Source organism: Nerophis ophidion, linkage group LG16 (genome assembly GCF_033978795.1).
Source record: "Nerophis ophidion isolate RoL-2023_Sa linkage group LG16, RoL_Noph_v1.0, whole genome shotgun sequence".
Lineage (NCBI taxonomy): Eukaryota > Metazoa > Chordata > Actinopteri > Syngnathiformes > Syngnathidae > Nerophis > Nerophis ophidion.
Window position 1 is genome coordinate 20,701,410 of NC_084626.1, and position 14,053 is coordinate 20,715,462.

A 14,053-nucleotide genomic window follows, 5' to 3' on the forward strand; every position below is an offset into this window, starting at 1 on the left:
ATTATTTTACAGTTTTTTCCAATACACACACTTTTTTTCTAACTGTGTGTATTTTTTTCCAAAGGATTTACACACTTTTCCAAACACAACAATCAATTTTCTTAATTCCTAGATGATTTGCAAAATGACTCACTTCGGTGAAAACATATGCCCATTCATCAAAATAATGCAAGCATTTGTAAAAATGCAGTTTTACTGTGATCTCACATTTACACTGACTTCAAATGATAAGACACAATTGGAGTGGATTACTCAATGTGTAGACTTAAATGTGTGAAAATGTAAAATTTAGTGTGTAAACAATTATTTATAATATCAATTATTTACATTATTTGTATAACCATATTTACTATTTATTTTCCTATGTATATATCGTTGCATCATGCTATGTACATTTTTTGATTGTATTGTTTGTATTTAACCATGTGAAGCACTTTGTGAGCTCTCTCTGTGAGAAGCGCGGTATAAATAACATTTGCTTACTTAGTGTCTTGTCAAGAGTGTTGTAAGACACAATCTATGTGGTTAAAGTTTGCATATTAATTAAGAATGTGTGCGTGGTGGTTTCCATGAAGCCATATGCAAAATGCGGTCATGTTCTAACTGGCAGAAAACACTCTGGCACAGTTTCCCATCCGTTAATACAGAGTGACAAAAACACACAAAGGTTGAAACATGACTAAATGGCACCAATGTTGAATTGTTTTTTTACTTTTAAAACTTTTTCGCTGTGAGGTGGTGGCTTCAAAGACAAGGTACAAAGTACATTATTCATAACTTTTTACATTTTTGTGAAGCTTAATTTTCATTTGATATCATATTTTTAACCTTCCATCCATCCATTTCTACCGCTTATTCCCCCTTTATTTACCCAATAAAGTCCCATTCAGATTAAGAGTCTCTTAATTGGTGTATTCTTCTATATTTATTAGAATTATAGTAATACATATATTTTTGCAACTAAACTAAATCAAATACAATATCCATCCATCCATTTCCTACCACTTGTCCCGTTCGAGGTCGCGGAGGGGCGCTGAAGCCTATCTCAGCTGCAATCGGGCGGAAGGCGTCGAACACCCTGGTCAAGTTGCCACCTCATCGCAGAAAATAGAGTATCGACTAGTCCAATTATTGTCAAACTGTGGAACATGTACCACTCGTTGTACGCAGGTCTCCATCTAGTGGTGCGTCAAAAGAATCACTTGATTGAAGTACAGTGTTTTATTTCCCTATATTCAAACACAGTGTTACTGTTCAAACTGTGTGTAGTGGCACCAGTGGCCAAAAATATTGGCTATACTCGTTTTTAATGAATACTTAGGCCTACCACACTACTGTATTTTAATGTTTGTCATTATGGTGGTGCATGGAGAGACAAGTTTTATCTGGGGTGGTACCTGGTGAAAAGTAATTGAGAACCACTGGACTAGTTGCTTGGAAATAATAAAATGGGATTAGTGATTATAAAAAATGGTTTCTTCAATATTATGTTCATATTTGAGATATTTTGACAAAGTAGGAATGTTAATTTCCTGCATCACAAATGAACAAAAGTGTATACAGGAAGTTATTCATGGAGTAAAAAGCATGTGGTTGACATAAGTCATATAGGCGGTGATTGCCTCCAGTGGTGTTTCTTCACTCTTGTCTTTTATCACCCAAATACAAAACATGCTTCCTCTCAAAGTGCTCCTCTTGAGTCTGACTTTTCATAAACTCTTTGACAATTTGGATGCGGCATTCTCTTGTCCAATAGGTAAAAATGTATTTTTGTGTGTCTGTGCATTCAACAAGGTGATTGTTTCTGTCTTCTCATCTCATCGAAATCTAAGGCCAGCGGATACATTTGTGCAACAGAAACCAGAAATGTTGTCAAGCTTGTCCTGATGGATATTACCAGCCTGAAGAGAACCACTCCAAACAGTGCAAACCGTGCACACGGTGTAACGAAGGTAAAGTCGGAATATTTTTTGGGGGGCAGTTTTCAGCCTGAATTCAACATGTTTTCTTGGCAGCGTCGGGAAGTGAAGTGATAAAGAAATGCACAAAACAGATAGACACACAATGCCGGTGCCGAGGTGGATTCAGTCCTGTGGAGCTTGATTCTGCTACCTGTGAATGTGCCCTTGGGTTTGGGTTAAAGCAGGGAGGTAAAGAGAACCAAATGCAACCTGTCCAAAATCTACACAACTTGTTCAAGTGACTGACTCCTTCATTTTTCTTGCCAGAATGCTCTAAATGTGAACATGGATTTTTTAGCCCACGTCCAAATTCCCCTTGTTCCAAATGGAAAGAGTATGTAGTATTTTTCTCTTGTACACATATTACGGTTGTCCCCATACCAAATTTTCAGTAGTCAATACCTATAAATATTTTATATACTTATTCGATACCACGATAAAAAAACAATAAAAAAAACTGAACCCAAATACTTCTTAAAGGGGAACTGCACTTTTTGGGAGGAATTTTTCCTATCATTCACAATCTGTATATGTGAGACAAGCACACGTTTCTCTTATTCTTGCATTGTAACTCATAAATAATCGCTAGCAAAAGCTAGCTAGTAATAGAAGTGTTAGGGTTTGATCTAGTCTGCCTAAAACGCACTCTAAAAACCTCCAAAAACCGCAGTTATTATATATACATGTTGTATGTAAATATGTAATGTAGTAACAGGCACAATTATAAGAGCATTGAATATTTATGTATTTTGCTCATTTTAAGTATACGGCTGCGGATTATTTTCACAGATTCGTCATAACGTTTGCTATTTCCTTTAACATCAACAACAACAACAACAACAATACCAATTATGGCAAAATTCATGAGAGCCAACAACGACTACTTTGGGATGAATGATGATCCAGAACCTTATATATTTCAGCCTGACTATACTACAGAGGATCTATAAGTTTTAAAAGCACATTGATAAGCGGTTGCAGCAAGTAGCACTATTGCAAAGTGCTAAACAGGAAATACAAATTATAAATAATAAAACAATCACTTACTGTATAATGTCTGCTCTCAGTGGGATACCGAAAAATGGGATGTTTATATATTCCCGTTTAGATGAAGAATTGATTATAAGCTTCACGCAAAAAAAAATGATAGTGCAAATGAGCGTCTTTTTGTGTTTTTCTCGCCTTCCCCGCATATTAATTGAACATCAAAGTTCACCAACTTCTCGGTTTATGGCCTCAACCTTCTACTATTTAATGACTCCCATTGTTAGCCACCACGTACTTGCCAACTATTACAAATTAGAATGTTTATGAAAGGCAAAATTCCCCCCAAAAAGTGCAGTTCCCCTTTAAACTAACTAATTCATTGAAAAGTGTTTACAACCTCCCGGTATTACCTAAATAATACCAAAAGTCAACAATTTTACATTGTAGAAAGAACAGCAATGGCGGGGAGCCTGTAATACACAGTTTAAAACAAACAATATTGGTGGTAATATTTTTTCATTATGGTGGTATTGTGACATCATCATGTCATTTGTAATGAAATAAACCAGGGATTCTCAAACTGTGGTACGTGTACCACTAGTGGTACACAGGCTTTATCTAGTGGCTTTATCTTGGTTAAAGTACAGTGTTTAATTGTCCTATATTCAAACACAGTGTTGGTGTTCAAACTGTGTGTCAAAAATAATACATATACTTTTTTAATGAATACTTTAGCCTACTACGCTACTGTATTCTAATGTTGGTCATTGTGGTGCCAAGTTTTTCCTGATGAGCTACTGCGTGAAAAGAGTTTGAGAACCATTGAAATAAGACTCATAAAATGGATAAACATATATTTAAAGACAAATATTTGTGTTTGTATTCATTATTAATATCAACCTTACAGCCTTTTCTCATTACATTATGTATTTGTACTCTGTTTACTTTTTTGTTTATTTCTCCAATGTGCCATAAAAAAGAGGTGCAGTTATGCTGCACTCACACACTTTCATTAGCATTGGTTTATGAGTGAGAGTCGACCGGAAGCATTACATTTGTTTTATTAGACTTCCAAAAATAAATAAATATATAGAAACACAGTTGTTGTTTTTTTCAAAATAGCAGAGATTTTTCTTTCGCGTTTTCTCAGTGCTCACGAATTCATGCGGATCGCCGGGGAAAAAGTTTGCAATATTCTGTACCAACAAAAGGGAAAAAAATGGTATTGATGTATTTTTGTGTGTTGGTATCAACTTGGCATTGAGGTATCAATACATGTTGTATTATATAATTAATAGATTCTTCCCCCCTTGCATCCAAGGTGTAAGTCCGGCGTGAACGTGAATGGCAGCAGCACCTCTGACATGCTCTGCAATGGCGAACCAAAGACACCAAACACTACGATGTCTGTCGTCACAAATGTAAAACTCCACCGTCCACAAAGTCCTGACCATATTCATCATAATCATGATATCACCAAGGCTACCACAGATCATTATGTCCCCTCCAAGGACAACATGCAGCCAACCCAACCTCCAAACATCACCCGCCACCACGTTGGTAAGACACTTTTCCGATATTTATGCTACTTTATTACTTATTATTGTATTCAACAGGCATTTCCTTCGTCATCTTTGCAATTGTTGGACTGCTTGTTTTGACTGTGGTGACGTGTAAAATGCACGTTAATCCTTGCATGAGAAGACAGCCAACGGTGCAACGTATGTAGTTGACTTTTCTTTTAATTTTTCTATGCTAAAAAATGTACAGTGCGAGTTCCAACCTCCAAATTTGCGGCGTTACCTCCCAATTTTTTTTAAAAACATATTTTTCTGGACTAAATGAAACATTTTAAAGCATAAGAATGGCTAAATTTAGTGAAAATATTTACACTACAGTCATACTGGCCACTCGATGAGACCACACCAATTACAGCATGCTGTATCGTGGCCACTGATTGGTGCAGTTTATGTTGGATTAAAATAATGCAAATTGGAATATTTGGGTGTTAGAAGGCTGTTATAATGTTTAACTCGGGATGTCCTGATACAAATGTTTCACTTCCAATACCGTACCAATATTGGAGCCATGAGTTAAAAGTTAAAGTACCAATGATTGTCACACACACACTAGGTGTGGGGAGATTCTCCTCTGCACTTGACCCATCAGTTCCACCCCCGGGGAGGTGAGGGGAGCAGTGAGCAGCAGCAGTGAGCAGCAGCGGTGGCTGCGCCCGGGAATCATTTTTGGTGATTTAACCCCCAATTCCAACCCTTGATGCTGAGTTCCAAGCAGGGAGGTAATAGGTCCCATTTTTATAGTCTTTGGTATGACTCGGCTGGGGTTTGAACTACCAATCTAAGGGCGGATCAGGTATTGGTCAAGACTTTTATTATTTGGTAGTGTGGATTGTTAGAAATGGATTGATCAAGTGAAATTAGTCAATAGCTATGTGCACATAGACACAATTTTTAGGATTAAAAGCCTAACCAGAATAAAAATGCTTCATGTAAACATGCCATTCGGAATATTCCGACAAGATCACGCACGTTCTTATCAAATTTGAATTCCGATCGGATTGGAGGTTATGAAAACACATCTTCAGAAATTCGGGTTAGAATGATCTTTACTGCACATGTCTTTGATGTCAGCTATACTTTGGTGGTGGAGCTGGGACTAAATTTAATAGTGTCCGAATAAAGCGATTGTCTTGCTGCTGTCTCTCCCCATTCAACATGTACAGATGTAGCGTTATATGCTGTTGAGTTTGTTGCTTTAAAATTATACTAACAAAAACAAAACTACGGTCTGGTGTGTCATGTGTAGATGTAACAATAAAAGAAAGGATCCAGTTGTCGTCTTATCAGGCTGTTTTAGTCACGACATTACAGCTACTCTAAGTGTTAACTGCTAGCCTCAAACGCATACACAGAATGTCATAACATAAAGACGCACCGCAATCCATGCCTAATCACAACATAAAAAGCAGAGAACAGCTCCATTTAAAAAATAAATGTAAGACAAAAGTAGTAAACAGAAGGAAAAAATTATAAATAAATACCGTGATAATGTCGGCAAGCAAAAACGCACAAATCCATGTTTCTTTACAGTAAAGGTCTACTGCTTCTTCAGCATTTGCAGTGAACAAACTTGTCCAAAAGATGGCATTATAGCACAAATAATAACATACCTTTACTTTTATGTGTTAGATACTGCGCATGTCAAACTATTCCGATTGACGGCGCGATGCATAAAAATGCATGTCTTAATCTGATATTTATTTTCAGGGTTCATGTACACAGTAACATTGTAATCCGGATGATGATCAGATTAAATAAATGTTATCCATGTACACATGGCTAATGGTAGGTATGAAAAACATTGACCTATTATTAACCATGTGGAATGGGCTTATGCTGTCTTTAAGGTGAAGTGGACTGGTAATTATTTCTTTTGTGACACCTAGGGTTCCAATATTTCCTGAAGTTAAACTCATGACGCATTAAGTTGAACATTGCGGACACCTTTATTACTGGATACTTGCTAATACGCTTCTGCCATGGAGACTATGTGAGTGTAAGTAATACGCTATTATAATTATCTAACACTTTTTTATATTGACAAAGGTGTTGTTTTAGTCTGCAATATTGTTCAATTATTATTATGTATGTTTAGCTTGCCTGCTATTGTGTGCTTAGCTGTGTTGTAGCTGCTAGCTCGTAGCCTATAGCCTACCATGTTTACCTTGTGTAAATGACTCAACTAAGCTACAAGAAAAAAGTTTGTGTTTGTAACTTAAACGTTTGTGTGATGCCAGCATGGCTGCAGAGGTTATGTTTGTAACGGATGTATGAAATCCAACTGGTCGCCGTTGCTGCTGTCCCAGGATAGAGTTTTTTGCAATGTTGATGTAGTAAAAAGCTAATATTTTTAAAACAAGGAATGGGGAAGTATTTAATGTGCCCCGTTTGTGTTTGTGTTGTACAAAGACAAGCATGGTGTGGGCAGCGTCATGTTGTGGGGCTGCACGAGTGCTCTCGGCATTTGGGAAAAAAAAGTTTATTGAGGCAAACAGGAATACCAACTGTGACATAGTGAAGTAGAGCATGGAAACTGGGCCTCAGGGCAGTTTTTTTTATAATTTAAAAAAATAGTTTTAGTTTTTTTTACCTTCATTTGAGTTATCTATTTTAAACACCAATGCCTTGATAATGAAGCATGAGTCAGACTTAAACTGAACATTTTCAACATCCTCAAACGGAAGGCGGAGGAGAACAATGTGTGTAACAACCCCCAGCTCTGTGATTTCGTCATAGAGGAATGGAAAAGGATTCCATTAACAAAATCTAGTAAATTCTATGTCAACAAGATCAAGGCTTAATTTCATGAAAAATATTGTATTAGCATCATATACAAGCTGGACACAGACTTCTCTACATTGTCGTCATTCATAATTCACAAATCTTTGCAGAAATGTGAGGCATGTACTTTTGTAAGCAACTTTTAGATGCTGGGGTGTGTGAGTGTGAGGAAGAAAAGAAAAGATATTTTGGTTTGCGTGCATGAATGTCTACACCAGGGGTACCCAAAGTGGGGCTTATGGGCCAAATGTGGCCCGCAGAGTGGTTTTATTTGGCCCGCTAAAGTGTGGCTTCCCAAATCTAATATTCATATTCGTAGTGAGCTTGTTCATGCTCACAAAATAATTAGGCTCTTTCCCACCAGAATTTTAGGAACTTTTGCTTCCTGGAACCTCTGGTTCCTGGATCTATAAATTGCTATAGAAGTGTTTGGTTTATGTTTCCATCGCATTTCACAGTTCAGGGTAGTTCAGGTAGTTCAAATCAGGCTGATGATGTATTGAGAAGGGGTTTACTATATTTCTATACTGATATCATGTAAATAAAAAGACAGTATTAGGGTCCCAGTTCTTTTGCTAAAAAGTAAGTCGATGAAATACAAAGCAATCATATACAAAATTATATGATTTTGAAAATAAAGTGTACCGAATTGTTCCTAAAAAGTCAGGCTTTTTTCCGTTATGTCCAATAGTCAGAAAGTCGTCCTCTCAGTAAATGATGAATTCATGAGGGTCAGGCAATTCCATTTGGTCCATTTCAGCTGTAAATAACAATATATAAAAAATAAAAGTCAGTGTTTATCTCACGCCGACAACACAAACACATCGGCATTAGTGTTAGCTTGTTAGCATTAGCATTCTTCTCACTCGGGTTGGGGCTAAAAACTACACGAATAGAGTATCATTGACTACTTTTACAGCATGTAATAAAGTAAATAGGTAATATTGGATGTCACTTACCTTTTACTCGTGTGCTCCTTTTTTCCACATTTATCTAATTAAGTCAAAGTCTTAAGCGCCTGAGGTTGCCGCTTTGAGTCCGGCTTCATACTCCTCCGTAATTGTGTTCAAAAGAGTTTGTCCACTTGTTGCAGATTTGCGTATCGAAATGAAGTTTGTAAAAATGATAAACAACAATAAACTGCGTAGAGTTTAAAGACTGCGGCCGAGTAAAAACACTCCGAAATAGTTCTACTGATCAGCATACTTCAGCACAAAGATGCCGCACCAAAGTTCTTGCATTTCAAAAGCTCCTTTCATTCTTCTTTCTCTCCGTTGTCATGTTTGTTGTTAAAGAAATACAAAAGAAATAAAAAATAAACTATTTGCTTCGTATATTCCTATAGCGGTCGTGTGTTTGAAAGAGAAGTTTTAGGAACGCCCCCAACTGTGTTCAAACAATCAGTGTTCAACAGTGATTGTTTGAACACAGTGGAAAAGGCCTAATGGTGTCCGCAAGCAAACTGGTGATCATTTTCTTTGACCTCAGTTAAGGAACTTTACTATTCATCCTGAGGCTATTTGTGTTTCATGCTTGAAATGTTTAGCCTGTGGCCCCTTGGCAAATGGAGGTATGAGTTGTCAAGACCTTGAATGTATGAGCCATCGGTCGGCAACCCAAAACGTTGAAAGAACCATATTGGACCAAAAATACAAAAAATAAATCTGTCTGGACCCTAAATAATATTAAAAGGCGCGTATAAGTCTTAAAATGAAGGCAACACATTGCGTAAGTTTGTATATTAGCAATAATAGCCTACTATCAAAATGACTTTGTGTCGCAGGCTGAAGCAAATCTTCGTTGACAGAAATGTTGAAATGCAATATTTACTCTACACATTTTTACAACATTAGAAAATGAGTACATCAGGGGGTACTCAGAAGGTGAGATAACTCCTGAAAATTATGCTTTTATTGGCCAAAGGTAAATATGTGTGTGTCCAAGTTATAGAAAACGGCAGGCTGTCTTTTTTAATAGATTTATTACAATATTTGGCAAGCTAAGCAATGTTTGCTGTGGTCTGGAACAACATGGCACGCAAACAACTATCTGAAATGCAGCCAATATTACATACAGATAATATGTGTCATGAGACATGAATAAGTAAATATTACACAAAAAGGATAAAAGTAGAGGATATTAAATGAACTCAAATATACCTACACATGAGGCATAATGATGCAATATGTGTAACCGGTGGTCTTTTCCTCTGCATTGTGTGGCTTTTATGGAAGACGACCGAAACCATGGGTTGCTCAGCTGCACTTTACTGATAATACAGAATACAATTGTCACCAAAAACTTTCTGCCATCGTTGAGCCCCTCTCCTGTTATCGTAGACCAAGGGTCACCAACGCGTTTCCCGCGGGCACCAGGTAGCCCGTAAGAACCAGATGAGTAGCCCGCTGGCCTGTTCTAAAATTAGCTCAAATAGCAGCACTTACCAGTGAGCTGCCATTTTTAAAAAAAAATGTATTTATTTACTAGCAAGCTGGTCTCGCTTTGCTCGACAATTTTAATTCTAAGAGGGACAAAACTCAAATAGAATTTGAAAATCCAAGAAAATATTTTAAAGACTTGGTCTTCACTTGTTTAAATAAATGCATTTATTTTTTTTACTTTGCTTCTTATAACTTTCAGAAAGACAGTTTTAGAGGAAAAATACAACCTTAAAAATGATTTTTGGGATTTTTAAACACATATACCTTCTTACCTTTTAAATCCCTTCTTCTTCTTTCCTGACAATTTAAATCAATGTTCAAGTACATTTTTTTTTTATTGTAAAGAATAATAAATACATTTTAATTTAATTCTTCAATTTAGCTTCTGTTTTTTCAACAAAGAATATTTGTGATATATTTCTTCAAACTTATTATGATTAAAATTCAAAAAAATTATTCTGGCAAATCAAAAAAAAATCTGTAGAATCAAATTTAAATCTTATTTCAAAGTCTTTTGAATTTCTTTTAACATTTTTGTTCTGGAAAATCTAGAAGAAATATTGATTTGTCTGTTAGAAATATAGCTTGGTCCAATTAGTTATATATTCTAACAAAGTGCAGATTGGATTTTAACCTATTTAAAACATGTCATAAAAATTCTAAAAGTAATCTTAATCAGGAAAAATTACTAATGATGTTCCATAAATTCTTTTTTAATTTTTTTCAAAAATATTCGAAGTAGCTAGTTTTTCTCTTCATATTTTTCGGTTGAATTTTGCATTTTAAAGAGTCGAAATTGAAGATAATCTATGTTTCAAAATTAAATTTTCATTTTTTTCGTGTTTTCTCCTCTTTTAAACCGTTCAATTTAGTGTTTTTTTAAAATCATTTATTCTCTACAAAAAAAACTTCCGTAAAAGGAAAAAAAATGTACGACGGAACGACAGACAGAAATACCCATTTTTTGTATATATAGATTTATTTTTTAAAAGTAAATTGAGCAAATTGGCTATTTCTGGCAATTTATTTAAGTGTGTATAAAACTGGTAGCCCTTCGCATTAATCATTACCCAAAAAGTAGCTCTTGGTTTCAAAAAGGTTGGTGACCCCTGTCGTAGACAAAAAGGGCAGTAGTAACATACACAGTAAAATAAAAACATACCTATATACTTGTTCTTATGCTATCTGAACTCACTATGTTCTCTGCTGGCTGTACATATCCTACTGTAAGACCTACACTGTTTCAATGTCCACATTTCTCTGTTGATGCAATTGTTGATGACTGAAGTTCTGATATCAACCAAAGCTCCCCACCCACCCCCCGGATTGTAAATAATGTAAATAATTCAATGTACATACTATGATGATTAACTTGTGTGATGACTGTATTATGTTGATAGTATATATTTGTACCATGAATTGATTAACGTGGACCCCGACTTAAACAAGTTGAAAAACTTATTCGGGTGTTACCATTTAGTGGTCAATTGTACGGAATATGTACTGTACTGTGCAATCTACTAATAAAAGTATCAATCAATCAATCAATCAACCTGATAATACAGAACACAATTGTCCTCAAAAACTTTCTGCCATCGTCGAGCCCTTACACAAATAGAATAATGAACAAGAAATGAATTGAAGTTCTTGACAAAACATTTTCTGTTGTCGCATGGACGCCTACCTCTCCCGTTATCACAGTAATTATTACAATAGGAGGGACAACGGACAATGGTTCCACATTGACAAAACATCAAACAATATTCAGGTATTTACATGTAACTTACACATTTTGTGTAATTATAACAAAAATACAACATTATAAAATACATTATTTACAAGACGCATTCGACCCTGTTACATTTGTACATAAAGCTAGCCTAAATAGCATGTTAGCATTGATTAGCTTGCAGTCATGCTCTGTCCATATATGCCTGATTAGCACTCCAACAAATCAATAACATCAACAAAGCTCAGCTTTGTGCATTCACGCACAGAATTAAACTTTTGGACAAAATGAGACACAGAAGGAGTGGAAGATTTTACATGTAAAAAAATTGTTGCTTGGACCTGTGATGAGGTGGCGACTTGTCCAGGGTGTACCCCGCCTTCCGCCCCATTGCAGCTAAGATAGGCACCAGCACCCCCCGTGATCCCAAAAGGTAATAAGCGGTAGAAAGTGGATGGATGGATGGACAAACTGTTGCGTCACAGTCCACACTCTGGTGAGTTCAAAAACCGGCGAAATTAGTCAGACAAAACGATGTTCACCAAATTCTCTCATCAGTGAAGCATACACACAAACATATTAAACAGTGAGCTTTCTCACAATTGGGAAGGTTTGTGTCATGTTTGTCCTCAAACAAAAAAAATATTCTAAAACAAACAAATAATTCCCCCCCATCTTTTTCCATTTTAATCCCTTTTTAAAAATGCTCGAGGGAGCCACCAGGGCGTCACTAAAAAACCGCGTGCTGCTCGAGAGCTGCAGGTTGCTGACCACCGTATGAGACAAACAACTGGGAAAAACACATGTTCACAACAGTACCCTTTGCTGGATCTGGTTTCGACACTGCAACCTTGTGTCTGACGCAAACTACACATTTGTAACCTTTATGCCCTGTTGTTATGAATATGAATGTACATCTTGAGGTGTATTTGCAGTGGGGAAGGACATTTTAACTTTTGTATGAATTGTTTTTTTCTCGTTTTTAGCAATCAACTCATTGTGTCGAAGGCCCGTAGAAGAAAGCGGGGATGGCAGTCGCTCCGCTCTCAAAATTATTCCAGAAGATGTGTAATCCAACTTCACCGCATTTAGATTTTTTTTTTTGTTATACACATTATCCACCATATGATTTGATGAGTAAATACTGTGTGAAATGACATGTCGTATTTCACTTACTTGCTCACATACTACAAACCCTGTTTCCATATGAGCTGGCAAATTGTGTTAGATGTAAATATAAACGGAATACAATGATTTGCTAATCCTTTTCAACCCATATTAATTTGAATGCACTACAAAGACAACATATTTGATGTTTGAACTGATAAACATTTTTTTTTTTGCAAATAATCATTAACTTTAGAAGTTGATGCCAGCAACACGGGACATAAAGTTGGGAAAGGTGGTAATAAATACTGATAAAGTTTATGAGTTTGAACATCAAATATCTTGTCCTTGTAGTGCATTCAACTGATATGGGTTGAAAAGGATTTGCAAATCATTGTATTTACATCTAACACAATTTCCCAACTGATATGGAAACGGGGTTTGTACTTTACCATGAATTGATTAACGTGGACCCCGACTTAAACAAGTTGAAAAACGTATTCGTGTGTTACCATTCAGTGGTCAATTGCTCGGAATATGTACTGAACTGCGCAATCTACTAATAAAAGTTTCAATCAATCAATCAATCAAACATAAAACTGTACTGGCTGCCTGTTAATGTTGATAGCGTTTACAATACAATATATTGTATAAAAAATAAAGTCAGATACTTTTTTTCCTCTGCATATTTAGTGTGTGTGTGTGTGTGTGTGTGTGTATGTGTGTGTGTGTGTGTGCGTGTGTGTGGTCGGGGGTTTTTTTGAGTGACGTCAAAGATGTTTCTTCTTTCCTTTGCAAAATGTTACCTCTCATGCATGCTTTCTTTTCAAGCTAGCGTGGAGTTTCATGATCTTAAACCTCAAACAGCTGTCAGCGTAATATTTGGAAATGTCAAACTTTTACCAGTAAGCTTTATAACATTGAAAAAAAGGCATGCGATTATTCATTAAAAGTTATCACACGAGTCATGTATAGATGTAGATTATACACACAATTTGTTTTCAGCAAACATGCTCTTTTATGTGAACTGCAGATGTTACCTGGAAGTTTTTTACACATATAAGGCATAACTAATGCATAAATAATACATACATAAACATGTTTAGCATATAATAATTAAAATACTTAAAAAAGTCAGGGTTTTGTCCACAATGTCCAACAGTCATGACGTCGTCCCAACAGTCATGACGTCGTCCGCTCAGTAAATGATTACTTCATGAAGGTCAGGCGATTCCTTATGGTCCATTTCAGCTGCAAATAACATCCATTGATCCATCCATTTCCTACCGCTTGTCCCTTTCAGGGTCACGGGGGGTGCTGGAGCCTATCTCAGCTGCATTCGTGTGGAATGCGGGGTACACTAGACAAGTTTCCACCTCATCGGAGGGCCCTGTAAATAACAATATATAAATAATATATTTCAGTGTTTACTTAACAAAGACAACATGAACACATCGGATTTCACAT

At 36.2% G+C, this 14,053-nt stretch overlaps 1 protein-coding gene and 1 long non-coding RNA gene across 3 annotated transcripts; one reads left to right on the forward strand and one right to left on the reverse strand.

Moving 5' to 3' along the window:
* The first annotated feature begins 1,615 nt into the window (after window positions 1-1,615).
* Window positions 1,616-13,235, forward strand: si:ch73-361p23.3 (tumor necrosis factor receptor superfamily member 4). Of its 2 annotated transcripts, XR_009802150.1 has the most exons (8): window positions 1,616-1,756; window positions 1,833-1,952; window positions 2,016-2,150; window positions 2,229-2,295; window positions 4,270-4,508; window positions 4,565-4,669; window positions 6,415-6,524; window positions 12,466-13,235. XR_009802150.1 is itself a non-coding variant. In XM_061874627.1 (7 exons), the coding sequence occupies exons 1-7, from the start codon at window positions 1,672-1,674 to the stop codon at window positions 12,549-12,551; spliced, it is 837 nt and encodes a 278-aa protein (XP_061730611.1). In that variant the 5' UTR covers window positions 1,616-1,671; the 3' UTR covers window positions 12,552-13,233. The 2 variants fall into 2 exon arrangements, 1 of the variants encoding a protein (XP_061730611.1); XM_061874627.1 differs by lacking the exon at window positions 6,415-6,524 and having other exon boundaries at window positions 12,466-13,233.
* LOC133535118 (uncharacterized) lies at window positions 6,964-8,910 on the reverse strand. The gene is made up of 2 exons (XR_009802151.1): window positions 8,269-8,910; window positions 6,964-8,069 (listed from the first exon to the last, which is right to left on the reverse strand). It is a non-coding gene; the product is annotated as an uncharacterized LOC133535118 (long non-coding RNA).
* Window positions 13,236-14,053: the final 818 nt, after the last annotated feature.